Source organism: Muscardinus avellanarius (assembly GCF_963383645.1).
Source record: "Muscardinus avellanarius genome assembly, chromosome: 10".
NCBI classification, from domain to species: Eukaryota; Metazoa; Chordata; class Mammalia; order Rodentia; family Gliridae; genus Muscardinus; species Muscardinus avellanarius.
The window spans coordinates 769113-787542 of record NC_137796.1 but is presented as its reverse complement, the minus strand read 5'-3'; the positions used below and the strand labels follow the sequence as shown (position 1 = coordinate 787542).

The 18430-nt window shown below is 56.4% G+C and overlaps 1 protein-coding gene across 1 annotated transcript in view; it reads right to left on the bottom strand.

Annotated features, from left to right (window-relative positions):
- Window positions 1–226: 226 nt before the first annotated feature.
- The window catches only part of ANKRD11 (ankyrin repeat domain containing 11), a gene marked incomplete at both ends in the record, with an annotated part of 41176 nt that continues 22972 nt past the window's right edge, over window positions 227–18430 (bottom strand). The window contains 9 exons of the mRNA XM_080704650.1: window positions 227–412; window positions 1662–1754; window positions 3675–3818; window positions 3888–3986; window positions 6708–13240; window positions 13625–13772; window positions 15978–16120; window positions 17863–18066; window positions 18232–18402. Coding sequence (XP_080560776.1) covers window positions 227–412; window positions 1662–1754; window positions 3675–3818; window positions 3888–3986; window positions 6708–13240; window positions 13625–13772; window positions 15978–16120; window positions 17863–18066; window positions 18232–18402 — 7721 coding nt within the window. The remainder of the gene's footprint in view (window positions 413–1661; window positions 1755–3674; window positions 3819–3887; window positions 3987–6707; window positions 13241–13624; window positions 13773–15977; window positions 16121–17862; window positions 18067–18231; window positions 18403–18430) is intronic.

The window sequence follows — 18430 nt, the reverse complement described above, 5'->3', positions numbered from 1 at the left end:
AGAGGGGCCCGAGGTGCCGGTCTCTGGGTTGGGCCGCCGCACCAGTGCGGGGCCGCCGCCTCGGCCGCCTGCTGAGGTGTCCGCCCGCCCGCCCGCGGCTGGAAAGGGGCATCCTCCGCCCCTGGCACCGCGCCAGTCTGAGGGGAGGCCTGGCCAGGTGTGGTCTCGGCTCCTCCCGCCGGGCTCGCGGGCCGCCCTCGCCTGTGTCCTGCGCACTCCCGCGGGGTCACGCTGGCAGCAACACAAAGTCGTCGTTGACGTCGACCATGGGCACGTAGAAGGAGGGCACCTCGTTCACACACAGCGACTTGTGCCCGGCGGGGTCCAGCTCCTGCGCCTTCAGCTGCCACTCCATCCTCTGCACCGCGTTGAGGGCCGCCGCCTCGTGCTGCTGCCGCATCAGGAGGCACGTCTGCGGGCAGACTCGGTGAGGGCGCGGCCAGACCTGCACGCAGGCCATTCTGCACCCGCCCGCCCGCTCACCCAGCGCCCAGCAGCTCCTCAGGCCACAAGAGCTCACAGAGAAACTGGGCCATTGCTAAAAGTGCACTTCAGGGGCCGTCCTGCTCAACAGGGATTCTGGAGACAGACACCGGCCAGTTCTGACACACGAGCTGCTGAAATGCTTGAGTCTGATGGACAGCCCCTGGGTTTCCAACTCTCTGGATTGTTCCAATGATGAGTCTTGGTCAGTATCTCTTAAGTTGTATTTTGTACAGGGACTGACCTCAGGGGCATTTTACCGCTGAGCTACACCCCTAGTCCTATTTTATTTTGAAAAGGAGTCTAAGTTACTGAGAGTCCTGCTAAGCAGCTGAGGCTGGGTTTGAACCCGTGATCCTCCTATCTCAGCCTCCCAAGTACTGGGATTGTAAGCGTGCATCACCATACCCAGCATCCCAGTACTTGGGAGACCAAGATAAGGAGGATTGCAGGTTGAAGGCTAGCCCTAGAAACTCAGCAAGACCCTCAAAAACTCGGAGAGACTACTGTTTCAAAATAAGGCTGGAGATGTAGCTTGGAGGTAGAATGCCCTTGTTTTCAAGCTCCCATAAAAAAAATAAGTTAAAAAAAAAAAAAAAAGCTCTGAGGCAGCGTATCACACAAAATCAATTATATGCTTACTTTTCTTGCTAGTTTGTAAAAGTTCACATTAACGAAATAAAACTTGCGGCTCACTGTTCCTGTGCCTGCTGCCCTTGCTCCGCTCCAGCAGCTCTGAGCACACTGCCACAGCATGAGAAGTACAAGGCTGACATCTGCACACCTCGCACTTGTGGCTACTTGGAGTCACGTCCTCTCCCCACGGGGCGGCATGCATGGAGCCAGTACCCAGAGCAGACACTGACTTCTATCAGTCTTGTCTGTCTGAGGTACTGAGGACTGAGCCAGGGACAGGCTACCTCCCAGTTACACCCTCAACTTCTGTTTTGAGACAGGGTTTCAGTACCTGCCAGCTTCCTGGCTTAGCTCCCCAGGACGGGCGCCCAGTCCCCAGTTCTGTGCTGCTTCCTAACTGGCAAGTGACTGCTTTCAGGGTTTCTCAGGGTCTCACAGTGCTGCTGATCTGGCTCCTGGCCCCTCTTACCCGCTGCGCCTCGGCACCTGCAGAGCAGGGCTCGGGGTCACGAGGGCCCACAGCCACCCAGCCAAGCACCCACCTTCATGCGGTCATACTTGTCGTCCACGTCCTGCAGCCAGGAGATGAACTGGCGGGCGTTGAACCGATCTCGCACTGACTTGTTCTCGTCACCCTGAAGAGATCACACGTGGGGTGTGGGGGGTGGTGCTCCTGGCCTTTACTGGAGGAGCCACAGTGTTCACTCCTTCAGGGCCAAGGGGAAGAGCCCAGCCCTCCCCGCAGTTTAGTAAGAGCCCCAAGGGAGGCTCTTCCTGGCACTGGTACCACCAGCTCAGCCTTGGACCTGTCCTGCGAGCAGCCCACTGGCCACTTAGGATCTGCCCCAATGGCAGCCGGGCTTCCTGCAGGGTGCCATGCCTCCTTGTGCTTGAGCCATGAGTGCTGGGAGGGGGGAGGGAGGTTCTCCAGCCCTGGTCTCAAGAAGACAGCAGAGGGTTCATGGCTAAGCTGGTGATCCCATCTGTTCAGATTTCTTCCTTTAGGAACTAATTTTTCTTCTTTAAAAAGGACTTTTGAGCCAGGTGCGGTGGCGCACGCTTGTAATTCTGGTACTTGGGAGGCTGAGACAGAAGGATCACAGGTTTGGGGCCAGCCTCAACTACTTAGTGAGGCCCACTGCAACTTAGTGAGAGTCTGTTTCAAAACTAAAGAATAAAAAATAGGGCTGGGGTGTAGCCTGGAGGTTGGATGCCCCTGGCCTGCATCCCTGGCTTGAGAAGCTGAGGCAGGAACCGAGCGTACTTAGGCCAGGGTCAGCCTCCCACTGCTGTCCTGTGCAGAGCCTGCCCTTACCACTCCACACACAACCTATTTTCACCCCAACAGACTGCAAACAGACCAGGACACAGGGAACCCAGGGAGGGAGAACTCAGCGGAGCTGGACCCCCGTGGGTTTACTGGTCACCCACATCCTAGGGGCGGGCCAGGTGAAAGCTCCCTCCAGACAGCAGGCTTGCTGCCTCCCTCCCTGGGATGCCTGTCCCGAGCACCTGGTGCCATGGCCTGCATAGCGTGAAGGGGTGGGCTCTGGGGCCGCCTGGCAGGCACACACAGAGCAGGGCTGTGCTCCTGAGGTGGGACTGCACAGAAGGCGGACAGAATACTCTGGGAAGACCGGTGCAAAGCATCTCAGCCAAAGGAAGGTGCGCCAGGCCAGCACTCACAGAAGACTGACACCTGGCAGATCTGAGCCACAATCAGAAAGCCTAGAGATGTTCTTCAAGGCTGGGAGCCCCTGGCTGAGCCCCCTGAGGACTGGGGGTGGGGGAAGGCAGTGAGCCCTGCTTTGGAGGGCAGCAGTGGCGGCATCTTCACCCCGAGGCTTCAATCTGCTCTAGGCCCAGACGACCCTGTGCCCTTGGCAGGTAAAAGCCTCAAGGGCACTGAGCTCCCAAGCCTATGGCCACAGGGCCCTGCCACCACCACCACCCATCGCCACCACCATACAAGCTCTGGCCCTTAAGCTACAGACTAAAAAAGTTAAGCTAAAAAAGGTCACAGTTGGGTGGCCTATGTCTATAATCCCAGTGCTTAGGAGACAGAAGAACTTCAAATTTAAGGCTGGAATTAATAACTCATTGAGACCCTGTTTCAAAATAAAGAATAAGAAATAGGGTTGGGGGTGTAGTTTGGAGGTAGAATGCCCCTGGTTCCATCCCCACCACTGCAAAAAAAAAAAAAAAAAAAAAAAAAAAAGAGAAAAAAAAGGCTAGGGGTGTAGCTCAGAGATACAATGCCCCTGGCTTCCATTCCCAGTATCACAAAAAATAAAATTAAATAAAGAGTGTTAGAAACAAACTCACTGAGGCCCAGAGCCGTGGCCTGAGGGCCTGCTCACTGTCCCCGTCCTCTCTGGGCTACCGGAGGCTGGGCACACTGTGCACAGAGGAGCTGGGGAAGTCCCCTCCCCCATCCGTGTGCAGTCTGAGAGCACAGGCCAGAGGTTATGCTGTAGGGTGCAGTTCAAGCAGTGGCTGCTCCCTCCCTGTCCTGGACAGAGGGCTCGTGTCCCTGGCCCAGGAGGACCACTGACCTGGCTTTCTAGAGGCATGTTGTAGACCTCGGAGTCCAGCAGCATTGTGCAGGCGCTGAAGGGCACTGCCTGGTTGGCAATGGTCCTGGCTGCCCGGCAGTGAACCCGCAGGATCTCCTGCTCACAGGACACGATCAGCTTCTCCTAGGGAGGAGAGGAGTGGGTGAGCTCAGGCACGCAGGCGCCGACCCCCGAGCCTGGGCCTCCTCTTACCCGTTCGATGCTGTGCTGCAGACGCAGCTTTCCCCGCACGGCCTCTTGCTGCTTGAACAGCTCTTTCAGGGGCTCTGCCAGGGAGGGAGGGGGCGCTATCTGCAAGTGCAAAGGAGAGGGAGTTCAGTGGGCTGTGGAGACGCAACAAGAGCAAGCCTAAACTCAGATCTCCTGAGCCAGCGAGGAAACAGTGAGGGAGAGGCAGGGCGCAGGACACCTGAAGGTCTGTGGCTCCTCGTGGAAGGTGGAGGGCCCAGTGGACTCCAGTGAGGGCTCCTGCTCCAACATGGCACACTAACACTTCTTGGGCATGGCTACTGGGAGGGAGAGCAGCCTACCTGGGCCCTGTGGAAGAAGATCCAAGGCTGCTGCTATTAGCATACTGCCTAGGCAACGAACAGGTTTGTTCTTGGAGAAAGGACAGAAAGACTAGGCTCTGCAGTGCTTGACAGATGAGGGCAGGTGGGATCAGCCTTCTAAAGCAACTGCACATGGGCCCTGGGCAGAGGCATGCATGCTTGCCACCAAGGAACCACCTGGTTGCAATAGGGCTGGGCAGGGGGCTCAATGGGATGGGGCCTCTTGGGGCTGCAAGGTGCATGCAGGAGTAGGGCAAAGGAGGGCATCCCTCTGGAAGAGGGACAGTCTAAGAGCTCTGGAAGATATATCTAGAACTCCGCACCATGACTGGGATTCTACCCCCAAACAGGTGATCAGCATGCCCTGAGAATACCATGGAATCATGGAAGATGGGACAGAAGGCCTGCTACAGACCCCACCCTTGACTAAGCCATATACCTACCCTGTGGCTGGCACCTGGAGGGCTCCTGCAAACTCTCCACTGCTCTGAGCTTTGAACTTTCCAGTTAAAGTGTGTGTGTGTGTGTGTGTGTGTGTGTGTGTGTGTGTGTGTTGTTACTGGGGGTGGAACCCAGAGGCTTTCTACCTCCAGGCTATACTCCCAGACCTATTTTATATTTTTATTTGGAAACAGGGTCTCACTAAGTTGCTGAGAGCCTCACTAAGTAGCTGAGGCTGGCTTCGAACTTGTGCGATCCTCCTGTCTCAGCCTCCCAAGTGCTGGAATTACAAGCGTATGCGACCACACCCAGCTTCCAGTTAATTGTAAAATAGTCCAAAACTAAACTTGGTTAGGCTGTTCAGCCACCAGACCCTGCCCATCATGTCTCTTTAGGTGCCCAGCTCCTGATAAAGTAGCAGACTTCTAACCAGGTGCAGCCTCCTCAGGGCAGGGAGGCTATCTGGGCTGCTTCTAAGGAGTGTAGGGCTGAAAGGTCCGTGTGTGCATTTGTGTTCCTCCTTCCCAGCCCACTCGGATGTGCCAGTCTCATTTGACGGTGGACTTCACAGTGACAGCGACATATGTGCACACAGCACTTAGTGCAGCCCCATCTTGACAGGAGGCAAAAGACCTGGAGCCGGGCTGCAGGAGGAGGCTCGTGGCTCCTGCAGTTGCTGGCCTGGTAAAAAGCCCAGCAGGCTGAGGGACCTGGACATGCCAGCCCAACCCCTGCCTGCTTCATCCATGGGTCTGCAGGACCTCAGGAGACACAGAACACCAAGGGAACGAATGGTTAGCTGAGTGACAGGGCTTGAGGGAGCTTTTCTCCTTTATTTTCCACATTTTCTATAGCAGCCATGTTGCTGTTTTCTCAAAACAAAGTCCAAAAAACGTTAATGAACAGAAATCTTAGGCCAGATTTTTCCGAATGCAGTGAACCACACCACTGTGGTCAGAGGCCTGGCCAGGGAAGGACCTGGGCCTCTGGCTGGGCTCATACTGGCTGTGCCCTAGATGCCCCAGGAGAGAGGGCTGCTCCACCATGGCCTAAGATCTCACCCTTTGGAACCCGTTTCCAGGAAGCACTCCCAGCAGATGCCCACACTCCAAGCCCACCCTCTCTCAGAAGTTGGGTAGTCGCCAGTCTGGAGCTGCCCGGTGCGATGTGGCAAAGGCGTGCAGGTCCTTCTCAGGACTGAGAGTCCCTCTCTGGCCTCCTGCCTCATGCAACCTGAGGTCAGAATGTCTGTGCCCCCAAAAGAAAAACGCCAATCCTGACAAGCCTTGCTCAACAGCCGCCATCTGGGCTGAGAAACAGCAGGTGAGCCGGCCACAGTCTGTCGGCTGTGCAGAGTGAGGGGAGAGGCCCTGAAGGAACGCGGGCACCAAGCAGGGAGCCGAGAAGATCCCAGAGGACAAGGAGGAAGCGGTTTGTCTGGGAAGTAGGTGGAGTGGGGCCCTGCTGACAGGGCGTGCTACCAGTCCAGATGTGTCAGAACCCCTTCTCATGAGGCAGCTGAAGATGAGGGACCTGGCGGAGGCTCAGGGTGCGGGTTGGGTCTGGTGTGCTGTGAGGACCCAGCCTGAGAGGCCCAGGGGAGGAGGGAGGTTAGGTACGAAGACAGGCTGGCCAGGCGAAGCAGCAGCTGGTGTCCTAGCAGCCCGAGCAGGCAAGCAGGAGGGGCACGCGAGAGGGGGCCTTTCACTGACAAGGGAATCAAGAAGACGGTGAACAGCAAGAAAGAGGGGCACTGTGTGGGCGTGACCCACCAGGCGAATAGGCAGGGAGCACAGGGGCAGTGCTGAGGCCCGGTATCTCGCCTTCAGAGAGTGTCTGGGACCAAGGGCTGGGGTGCCGGTAACCACAGAGGCACCGGCCCTCAGCTGACAGCGAGGTGCACCAGTGGCTCTCCTGACCCCACAGGCCGCTGGCACGTCCCTGGGAGCTCCATTTGATGCCAGCAGCCCCACAGCCCTGTCCCCGATGCTCCTGTGCAGGAAGACACTGGGACACTCACCACAGGGATGTGCAGCTTGCTGAGCGGCTTGCCGTCCAGCAAGTAGGACCCAGTGTAGGTGACGTACTCCGCGTAGCACTGGGGCGCCTGGGGGGTGATGTAGCAGAGAATCTTGCGCTTCTCCTCGATCTTCTTTCTGATCTGAAGGTACTCGAAGTACGGGTTGGACCTGTCACTGTGATAGGGTTCGATGTCGTCCAGCTTGATGGCGTCTACGATGGCAGCCAGGGTCTGCTGGATGACCTCCCTCGTCTGCTGCGTGGACGTGTTCAGCTGCTGCTGCAGCTGCTGGCTGGAGCGCTGGAAGCGGCGCTTGCGGGGGTGCTGGGCCTGGGCGTCCTCCTCCTCAGAGGCCCGGCCCTTGGCTCTGGAGGTGGGGGTAGGTGCAGGGGCGGGCTCCTTCTCTGTAGGGGTTGTGCCCTGCTTGCTCTGGCTGGCCAGCATCTGGGCCCGGTTCCTGGTCATGCGCTGGGGGACCTCCTCCACCTTGGGGGCCTTTGGGACTTCAACTGTGGGTTTGGGCTCCGGGTCTGTGGCTTCTGGCTGGACACTGCCTGGAGGCCCTTCTGCTAGGGTAGGCACGTGAGTGGCCTCTGCACTGTCCTGTTCCTGTGTTGCGCTGTCCGTGGTGGGGCCATCAGGTGCACAGTGGGGAATGCTGGAGGGGTCTTCAGCCTCGGCCTCATCGTCTCTGTCCCCCAAGAGCTGCTGTTCAGGGGGGCCAGGTGCAGGGGCTGAGCTGGAGTCCAAGTCTTCGGGGGCCTGCTCATCTGCCACAGTTTCGGCTTCCACTGTGGTTTCTAGAACCACATCCAACTTTGGTTCCTCTGAGGGCTCGGGCTCAGTGGGGAGTGAGGGGGAGGCCGGGTCAGGAGGCAGCGCTGGCTGTCCCTCAGCCACCGAGGCACAGACATCCCCACCACTGACCGCCACGGAGGCTGCCAAAGGGCTCTCTTGTGGAGGGGCGGGACTTCCTCCCACAGGCTCTGTTTCACCATCTGAAGCATCTTTAGCCTGCAGAGGGAGATCTGGCAGCGAGAAGGGCCCCAGGTCCAGGTCATCCTCGGGGCTGGCAAAGGCATCATGCCAGGGCACGGGCTCCACCTGGCCCAGGGCAGACAAGTTGTGACTGCTGTCCAGGAAGCTGCTCTCTAGGGGCCCCAGAGCCTCCACCTGGGTGACGGGGACACACGTGGGCTCGGGTGCTGCGTCAAGGGGTGCGTCCGGAAGCGACTTGCAATTGCTGAAGAAGGACTCCAGCCGGGCAGGAGCAGTGTAAGGAGCCGCTCCCTCTGTGGCAGAGATCGTGACTGAGATTGTACTCACCCCGTCATCTCTGACTTCCTCCAGGCTGGGCTCAGCTGCTGGAAGAGGGTAGGGGACAGGAGAGATGGGGTACGAGGACTCCGTGGTGCTGAAGGACCCTGGGGTGGTGGTGTGGAGGGACTCTGCAGGGCAAAAATGTTTCGGGGACTCTGGGAACCTCTGTGGAGACTTTAGCAGAAGGTCAGAGCCCACAGGCCAGCTGACAGGGTTCTCGGAGGCACTGGAGATTAAGGTAGAAGAAAGGGCCTGCTCTGGGGTGGGATGGGCCCACTCAACGGGCTCCTCTGTGATGACGGTGCTGAAGGGGCCCTCGTCCAGGGGCTCCAGGTAATTGGGTTCTGGGGGGATGATGGCAGCTGTGGCCTGCTGGTCCTCCGTGGCATCCAAAGGAAGGGCCAGGTCTGGGGGGAGGGATCCTTCAATGGCTGGGGCCAACAGCTCGCCTCCGGGGGAAGGGGACGACTTGGCCGGCAAGCTGGAGAATACGCCGTCAGGGGAGGGGTTAGTGCCGACGACCGCAGGTGGGCAGTGCAGAGTGTCCACCTTGGGTGAGGGGACACCATAGTCTGGGGAGTAGTAGTCCGGGGACAGGCAGGCAAACTTCTCTGTTGGGACGGGTGGCAGAGGGGCCTTGTCCTCCAGCAAATGCTGGACTGGAGAATCAAAACTAGATGCCGCGGGGACACTCTGCTGCCTGAACAGCTTGTCCCCAACGCTGAATTCCTCCTCAGGGGTTCTCCTGATATCCACGGAGATGGAGCGATATAGGCTTGTGGACACTGGCCTGGTGGGCGTCTGGCCCGGGTTTTCTGAAACCCCACTGGAGGCCACAGAGAACCTGTCAAAGAAAGGTGGGGAGCAGGCGCTGGTGGATGTGGTGGAGACAGGCATCGAGTGCTGGGAGTCGGCACAGTCGAACACCAGGTCAGGGTAGTCGTCAGCGCTGCAGGAAGGGGTCCTGGGTGTGTGCATCACCTCCTCATAGCTGGGGCACGACACCACCGAGCTGGGGGTGGGCAGCCCAGCAGGCCGACTCTGCTCAGGCCGGGGTGAGGCGGGCAAGACCTCCTTCAGAGGTGGCCCCGCCAACCAGTCTTTGGACTCTGCACCTGGCCCAGTGGGGGGCTTGCTTTCCACGGTGGCAGGCGGTGTGGGCGTCGAGTCCTTGAGCTTCTTTTCTTTGAAGGGAGGGTCCAGCCCCAGAGGTTTCTTGGGAGGAAGGTCCAGACTCTTCTTCCGCCCGTCATCTGCTGACTTTGTTTTCTCCCTGAGCTTGGGGTCTCCAGACCGGTGCCTCATCTTCTCCATCTGCTTCATGCGCTCCTTGTGGCGCTTGTGGCGCTCCTCGATCTCCAGGTCCTTCTGGGACAGCATCCTCTCGAAGCTGGTCATCATCAGGTCGCCGTCTCCCAGCAGCTTCTCTCGGGGCCGGGCATCTTTCTTGCCTGGGTCTCGGGATGGCGGCAGCTTGTCGTTCCCGTTGCTCACCTTGGCGGGCTCGCTTTTCTCTCGCTCTGTGCTCTCCCGGAACTTCTCCTTCAGCCTGGCTTCGCCAAGCTTTAGGCTCTCATCCCTGGGCTTCTCCTTGAAGGCGCCTGGGGTGTCCCTGTCCCGGGTGGCGGGCCGGGCCTCGTCCCTGTGGTGCCGCAGGGGCCCGTCCGCGTGCCTGTCCCTGTGCTTCTCCTTGTCCTCTCGCCACCTGTCCCTGTGTTTCTCCCTCTTCTTCTTCTCCCTTAGGGTGCTGAGGGCACTAGACCCATAGGGTTTTAGTTCCTTTTCTATTTTCTTGGGCGGTTCTCTTTCGGAATCATTTCTCTCTCGCTTTTCAGCCGGGAACAACTCAATGGCCTTCTCCAGCTCGTCCTCGGCGTCGGCCTTTGTGGCGTAGGCAAGCCCATAGGCCTCCCCGTCCAGGAAGTCCTTCTCGTACTGGCTGGAGTCCTTCCTGCTGCTGCTGTCCTTGTGGTCATCGCTCTTCTCTTTCTTTTCCGCCTTGTCCTTCTTGGCCCGCTCGCGGTCGTGGCTCTTCTTGGAGGAGGAGGAGGAGGAGTGCCGGTGCCGCTCTTTCTCCCTCAGCTTCTCGGCGAGGCAAGTGCTCTCCCTGGCCTTGTCCTCAGGCGGCTCCGAGAAGGACACCTCCAGGAGGGCGCCCAGGCCAGGCTCCGGGCCTCGGTCAGTGAAGCTGCTGGACGAGGCCTCGCTGATCTTGTCATTGGAGTCTTCTCGGTACTCATGCAGCGCGTCCTCCTCCAGCTTCTCCAGCAAGCTCTTCTCCAGCTCAGCGCCCCGAGAAGCCTTCCTCTCCTTGGAGTGCTCCTTCTCCAGCCGCTCCTTGTGCTTGCCCTTGGCCTTGTCTTCCACAGAGTGCTTCCTCTCCACCTTTTCGGGCGGCTTCTGCTTGTTTCTCTTCTCTTGGGCAGGGTCGAGCAGAGCCCGGTCTTTCCTGTCCTTGTACTTTTCCGCACACTCTCTGTCCTTCTTCTCTCTGTGTTTCTCGAAGGCCTTTTCCTTCTTGTCTTTCCCCCCCTCAGCAGCCCCTCTGTCCTTCCTCCTCTCTTTGGCCTCCTTGTCTCTGGGTTTCTCTGGATGCTGCCGGTCAGAGGAGGACTTCCTGTGCCTGTCCGAGGCGTGCGGCTCTCTCCCGTCTTCCTTCTCCTGGAGGCCATCAGCCCGCTGCGCATCGCAGGCCTCTCCGACCTTGAGCCCGCTGGCCGGGTACTCCTCCTTGTCATCTTCGCTTTCGTCCGTGAATATGTCTGCGATGTACCAGCTCTTCTCTTTCCCCTTCTTCTCATCTTTTTTTTCAGAGAAGTCTTCAGAGATGATTCCGGGGAACGTCTTGTCCTTCTTCTCTCTGGCTTGGTCAAGAGACGCTTTTCTGTCCTTGTCTTTGCTGTGCAAGTCTTTGTGCTTGTCCTTGCAATCCTTCTTCTCTTTAAAACATTTGTCGAATTCTTTGTCCTTCTGACATCTCTCAAGGACAGATTTCTCGCTCTTGTCTCTGTCACTGGACTTGTCTTTGTGTTTCTCTGCCCTCGCCTTCTCCTTCTTCTCCTTCTCCCGTGCTGTGTGGTGCCGCTCCCAGGACTCCAGGCTCTTGAGGTCGCAGTCCGGCTTGTCCTTGAAGGCGCCCTCACAGCCGCACTCCTTCAGGTCCTCCCGGGGCGCCTCCTCGGGCCGCGCGCGGCTGTCCTTCCGCTCCCGGGCGCCCTCCACGGCTTCTCTCCTGTCCCGCGCTCCTTCAGCGGGCTCTCTTCTCTTCTTGTCTTTCTCGGAGAGATAGCTGGGGAGGCTCCTATGCTTGTCCAGTGGGTCTCTCCTCTTCTCAGAGTTCTTGTCTAAATAGTCCCGGTCTTTCTTCCGGAAGAAAGAGTCTCTGAAGTCTCGCCTCTCCCGGGCTTTGCTATCCCGCTTCTTCTCCTTGCTGTCTTCTTTCACTGTTTCCAAGATAAGTTTGGCCACAGAGTCGCTCTTGATGTCCCTGTAGTCCGTCACTGGGGAGTCCCAGCTGTCCTCCCCTTTGAAATCAAAGGAGGAGTCAGACAGGTCAGAAAACCACCTCTCCTGCTGGTCGTCAGAAAGGCTGAACTTGGTGTCCTCGCTCTCCAGAAACTGACTTTTGCTACAGTAGTCATCGAATGCGCTGTCTTCCCTGTACACTCTTTCCTTCTTGAGCTTCTCTTTATCGTCTTTGAAAGTCTTCTCCTTCTCCTTAGGAATTTTGTCCTCTTTCGCGTCGTTTTTCTTCTCTAGCTTGCAGGGCCGGTCTTTGGGCCTTTTTTTCCTCTCCTCTTTGTACAGTCGCAGTCTCTCCTCCTTCGTGGGCCTCTCCCTCTCTGCTTTGATGACCCGCTCCCGCTCCTCCCGGAAAGCTCGGCCCACGTCTCTGCTCATGTCTTTCGCTCGCTTCAGTGACTTCTCGTCCTTGGAGACCTTAAGGAGCTCATCTTTAAAGAGCCATTCTTTCTCCTCTGACTTCATCTTGCCGAGTCTCTCTTCTTTCTTGAAGTGGTCTCTGTCGTGCCTCAACACTTTTAGCTTACTTTCGGTGGAAATGTCGTTGTCCAAGAGGATGGCCTTGTCTGACTTCTGCTTGGTGTCCTCGTACTCGTACGTGAAGCTCTTCAGCTTCAGCTCCTGGCTGACTGGGCACTGCCCCTTCTCCTTGTTTTTGTGTTTGTGTTTGGTCTTGTGTTTTTTGATGATCTTCCCCTCCTTGTCCAGCTTGGGGACGGCGCCATCAGTGCTGGGGTGAAAGGCGCTTCTCTTTTCTGGCGGCGCGCTCTGCAGCCCGACCCGCTTGCGGTGCTCCTGCTTCCTCCTGGCGGGCTTCAGTGACTCCACGCTGGAGCCGTCGGAGGAGCAGTCGGACTCGCTGGTCAGGCCCGTCCTCGAGGAGTCTGACAGGGAGCTTACCTCGGACCAGGCGGGGGAGGAGACCGCTTTCCAGTTGTCTGTGCGCCAGTGCTTGGCGTGCTGGTCAGCGTGGTTGGCGCTATGTTTCTGGGCCGCAGTGCTGCCGTGGGATGAGGTGGAGGAGGCGGAGAGTGAGCTGAACAGGGAGGGGTCCTTCAGCACCAGAGGGGACCCCTTGAGGCAGCCTGAGCTCCCCACAGAGTCTCTGTCCTCGTCATCACTCTCCGAGGACTCGCTCTCTGACTCAGAGGAACAGAACTTATCGCTCCTTTTCCCAAACCGAACCTCTTTGCCCTTTGCTTCTTTCTTCCGCTTCTTTTTCATCTTTGTTTTCTCCTTCTGCTGCCTGGAATTAGAAGGCTCTCGCACCTTACTGCTGGGTAGTACTGTGTGCGCCGAGAGTCTCAGCTTCTCTCCTGCCCCCATAGAGACACTCAGGTCCTCCTCATCTGATGTGTCTGACAAGATGCGATGCGCTGCTTTCTTTGGTGCAATTGTGTTATTTTTCGTATAACTCTTTACTTCCATTTTGGGTATTGAAATGAAACTGTTAGACTTGGTTTCTTTCCTGTAATCCTTCTTTAGCAGGTGTTTGTCATCTACGGGAGGAACCCTGTCCTGCTCATCGTCCTCATCAAACTCATACTCATCCTTGACGGGAGTCACAGTTTTCTGTGGCTCTGGATTCTTAGCCTTGAGCTTCAGGCCTTTCTCAAATTCAGAGTCCGTGTTATTGCCATCAACTGAGCTAGAAGGTGCAAAGGATGGGGCATCTTCCTCTTCAGAGCTCTCTGTTGGGACAGGAAGGGAGATGTCAGGCAGGCTTAGAACCACTCTCCTAGAAGGGGAAGGGGAAGCTCTGCAGCTGCAGTGAGTCAAGGCCTCCCCAGATTCATGGTCACCCAGGAGGGGAAGGCTGGCCGGAGCCTAGCCATAGCAGAAGGGACCCAGAGAGGTCTGCTCAGAGATGGGGCTGGCATCACAGCAGAGACTGCAGGCTTCTTGGCAGCGAGGCCCCAGGCAGGGCTCCTACAGTCCAGAAGTTCCTGAAGGCGCCAGACACCCAAGGAGGCTTGGAGACCCTGTGTGGCAATCTGCAGGGAAACACCACGGGCAGATACTGCAGGGCTGCCCGATGGCTGCAGGGAAGACCCCATGGCCCGGAGCCCACTCACCAGTGGAGCTCTCCTCGCTGGACATGTACGTGCCTTTGCCTAAGAGCAGGTTCACCATTGTTGGGGAGCTGGCTACTTTCAGCGGCGTCTCCCCTTTCCTGTTGCTCTGCTGAGGGTTTCCTCCGTACCGTAACAACAGCTTCACCACCTGGGGGACATCAATGAGGCATTAAGGGCCTGCCTGAGAAACATGACATTCTGCTCTGAGGCTCCTGTGTGAACAGCAGCCCACTCCAAGAACTCTGGTGCTTAACTCAAGAACAGCCCCTTGAAGCCCGAGTGTGAGGGCGCTGCCCTCAAGCCACTGCTGACACGTCCCTGGTACTCCAGGGAAGCCATCCTCTTCCTCTGAGGGTGCAGCAGGGTCTCCGCCTCTCCAGGCCTGTCCTCCAAAAGCACCATGCCTCTTCCTCTGTTCTCCATTTTTCCTTCATGGGGTGTGCACCACTTCCCAGGAATATTTTTCACGAAGGCTCCCCCTCCCACTGATAGTGAGCTTGTCAGCAGTTCAGAGTCCCAAGAGTAACCAGGGTTCTGGGTAATGGAGGCACAGAATAGAGGAAACAAAGACCATGTTTCTGCAAGCTGGTTTATTTATTTTCACTTACATTAGGATAAGGTAACCTTGTCCTCACTTGATTTTACATGTTTAAGGATGGTTACATGAGTGCCAGAAACATTCCAGGTAATATTTCAACAGCTCTGTTCAGTCGTTTATAATCAGCAATTGCGCGTCCTATGCCCAGGACAGCAATTTGCTGGACTCAAGTGAAAGTGTTAGCTCTGTCCTCAACTTTGGTCCAGTCTGAGACAAGCTTACTGTGGCTCCTGTCACTCAGTGTGCAGGTGCTCACATGTCCCCCTCTATACTGGAGTTGTGTGCTGCTGCTATGACAGCTGTCAACAGCCTGCTGTGCAATCCTAGAGGAACCACCAGGCCCATGGACTCGGCTACTGTCAACATGCTGGCAGTGGGCCTTCCCTCCATCATGTGCTGCTGGTGGAACTGGCTCCTGGCAACGGGAGGACCAACGTCCTCATTTCCTACTAGTAGAGGCCACCACTGTCTCTAGGGCCACAGTCCCTCTTAGGCCTCCAGCAGTCACTCCAATTTCTTCCATCCCCTGGACCACCCAGGGAAGGATGCCAAATGACCTCCCCAGACCTCCCCCACCCCGGAAGCTATCATCCTGCCTACTTCACTTTTTCTACCACCTCTAGCTTTTTCTGTAATAAAAAATTTGGACCTGATAGCGAAAGAAATGATGAAACGCAAATGGTGACGTCCTCTCACAGCCAGCCCACGTCACGCACACCTGTCCCCGCAGAGGTAGTTTTAGCAAGTCCCAGACACTGTAAACCTTGGGAGGTGGAGACAGGAGGACTGCAGGTTTGCAGCCAGCCTCAACAACTTATTGAGAGGCCCACAATTTAGGGGGACTTTGTTTCAAAATAAAAAATAAAACAGGGCTAGGGGTAGCTCAGGTAAAATGGCCGAGTTCAACGCCAGTACCATTAAAAAAAAAAAAAAAAAAAAAAAGCCAAATAAGCAAACCATAATGCCATTATCATTTCACCCATAAATGTAATGGCGATTCTTTAATAGTTAATACATAATTAGTGCCATATTCTCCACCTGCCTCAGAAATCTTTTAGTAAAAGTCAGAGCCCCTTCCCACAATGACTCAGTTTCCTGCTGTGCTTGGTCAGCCTCTACAGGTTCCTGGCACCTTCTAAAAATGGGCAGGCAAGGGCTGCTGTTCAGGAGCACGATGAATGCCCACAAGGTTTACATGTGTGACCTCACCAGCTGGGACTGTCCTGTCTGGACCCAAGGCCTCTCAAGGAGGCTCTGGGAGGGACAGCAACAAGACTCTTGCCCCTCTGAACTGACTCAGCAGGAAGAGGCATGTCCTGACACCCTGTGTGTGTGCGCCTCTGACCTGGAAGCAGCTGTGCCCCAGCTGGTCACGCTGTCTGGTGCCAGCCCCAGCAGCCTGCATGCTGGCTACAGCTCCAGCACAACAGCATCCCAGACCTGCAGGCTGGCCTCCAGGCTGCACAGCGTGCCCAGTGAGAGGGGTCAGCAGTGACTCTCCTGCCTCCCTTCCTCCTGGGTGTGACTGTTCACCTGCTAAATGCAGCCTGGTCCACTGGCTGGAGGGACCCTGTGTGTGCTGCAGGCAGTGCTCATCATCTGAACTGTGAGAGGCTCTCCAGGGGCTGGTCTGGGACAAGGAAGCTGGGGGCACGTGGGACTGTCGGGTCTTCAGGGACATAGCTCACTTCTCAGTACCCAGAAACGTGAATGGTCAGCAGGACAGAGCAGTCGTGTGGGGCATGGGGTGCCAACCTTATAGTGCCCGTTGTTGGCGGCATCATGCAAAGGCGTGTCATCATCCAGGCCCTTGGTGTTCACCTCTGCACCTGCAGCCAGCAGCTGCTTGGCAACATCGTAGTAGCCCCGGTTACACGCCTCGTGCAGTGCTGTCCAGCCTGGAAACAGATACTTAGGACATATGTTATTTAATCCTCAAACCCCTCACACTCCTGTCAGTTGAGGAATTGCTAAATGACAAGGGAAAACGGGGGGTACCCTGTACTGTGGGGCAATTGTCTAGGAAGCAGGTTATAGTCAAGTCCTAAGTTTTTTTCACTGTGGCACCTTATGTACACATCCAGCTTGCTAACCCTGCAGATCACTAACCTGTGATCTGCAGGGGCAGAAAATCTGTGAACACACAGGGTAATGAAGCCTCCTCCACCCTTCTCATTAAACAACACACAGAGGAACCCCCCCATTTTGAAAGCAGGAAAACAGTCTGTTCTAGAGGCCCCTAAGCTTGGACCTGGAGGCAAGGTCTCCCAAGCATGCAGCATGGCCACATACACTAGTGTGCAGGTAGGGCTCACCCTACAGAGTGTGGGCGCCTCAGCAAAGAGCCAGTGAGGAAAATTGCTTTCCAACAAGGCACTATACCAGCCTGGGCTACTGGGTGAGATGCTGTTTCCAAACAGAAGATATAAAGGGCTGGATGTGGCTCAGTGGAAGAGGGCCCTGGTGTACTGGTGCAAGCTATGCAAAAGGGCAGCACTGGACATGAATCATGGAGCCCTTAAAGGAATAAGGCCCCCGGCTTGAACCAGATGAGGGAAGGCACCTCTACTTCTGTCTTGTTTTTTGGTAGGGGGATAATAGGGCCACTCTACCTCTGAGCTACAGCCCAGCCCTATATTTTATTCTTTATTTTGAAACAGGGTCTCACTAAGTTGCAGAGGGCCTAAGTAGCTGAGGCTGCCTGTAAACCTGTGATCCTCCTGTCTCAGCCTTGCAAGTACTAGGATTACATGCATGTGCCACCACGCCTGGCTCCACGCCCGGTTTTTCTTTCTTTCTTTACTTAAAAACGTGACATATCAGCCCGGCATGGTGGCACACTCTTGTAATCCCAGCGCTTGGGAGGCTGAGACAGGAGGATCGCACAGGTTCGAAGCCAACCTCAGTTACTGAGTGAGGCTTTCAGCAACTTAGTAAGACCCTGTTTCTAAATAAAATATAAAATAGGTCTGAGAGTATAGCTCAGAGGTAGAAAGCCTCTGGGTTCCACCGCCAGTGCCAACAACAACAAAAAAAGTGACATACCACCCAGGCTGTTATGTGGTGATGCACATTTGTAAGCCTAGTACCAAGACAGGAAGATCACAGGTTCAAAACCAGCCTTGGCAACTTAGCAAGGCTCTCAGTAACTTAGCAAGAGCCTATTTTCAAATAAAAAATAAAATAGGGCTGCAAGTATAGCTTGGAGATAGAATGCCCTGGTGGTTTAATCCCCAATACCACAGAAAAAGAAAACAAAAACAAAACCCAACGTTCTCTGCCTCCCAGGCAAACCTGTGGCCCAAATGAAGGAGCTGTGTGAGATAAGGGGGTGTCCTTGGTGCCCCTAATTGGATGCTGGGCCCAAGCACAGCACAGCGGTGCCCTCTGCTGGGGTCAACATGGCTACTTCCTAAGCACACCAGAGACCAGACCCTTCCAGGATCCTGGATTGCAGTAGAGCAACTACTTATAGCTCCTCCAATCTTAAAAACGATTTTACTTTGAAATCCTTCCCCAGATACAATTCTGCCTCAGCAACTGTACTGTTGTGGGTGAGTGGGTAGCACGGAGAGAACCACACCCCCACGGGGCGGGGGACCTGCTGCCCCGTGCCCTGTGCGGTGCAGGGAGCACTCACCAGCGAAGTCTTTGACGTTGACGTCGGCCCCCTCACTGATGAGCTCCTTGATGCGCCGGGCATCTCCCCGGATGGCGGCTCGGTGCAGGCGGGTCTCTCCTCGCTCGTTTCTCTTGTTCACTTTGTCTTTGGTTTTTGAGGCAGAATTGGGCGTCCCCTTCTGACACACTGTAGACTGGGAGGGGTGCTTTGGTGTTGTGTCTACTGCAGGCCAAGGAGGGACAGGTGGGGTTATTGGAGATGGCGCTGATCCATGAAAACCCCGAGAGCCTGGCCACTTTCATGATGTGGAGGGGGATTTGCGTGGACCCACCAACAAGCAGAGCCAGTGCCTCCAGTGCCAAGAATCACCTGCTGTCCGGGGCTCACCTGGGCTGTTTGCAGACTCCTCCGCTGTCATCTGCATGAGGAGAGCCACCTGTTGGCGCTCAGAGAGGGGGTAGCCAGCTCGGATCCCAGACAGCCCCATGCCAAACAGCAGCCCGGACTTGCGGGCAACGGGCTCCTTCTTGATCCTCTTCCGCTCAGGACCCTGTTTCTCTGTACGGTGAGTGAGGAGAGAAGGAGG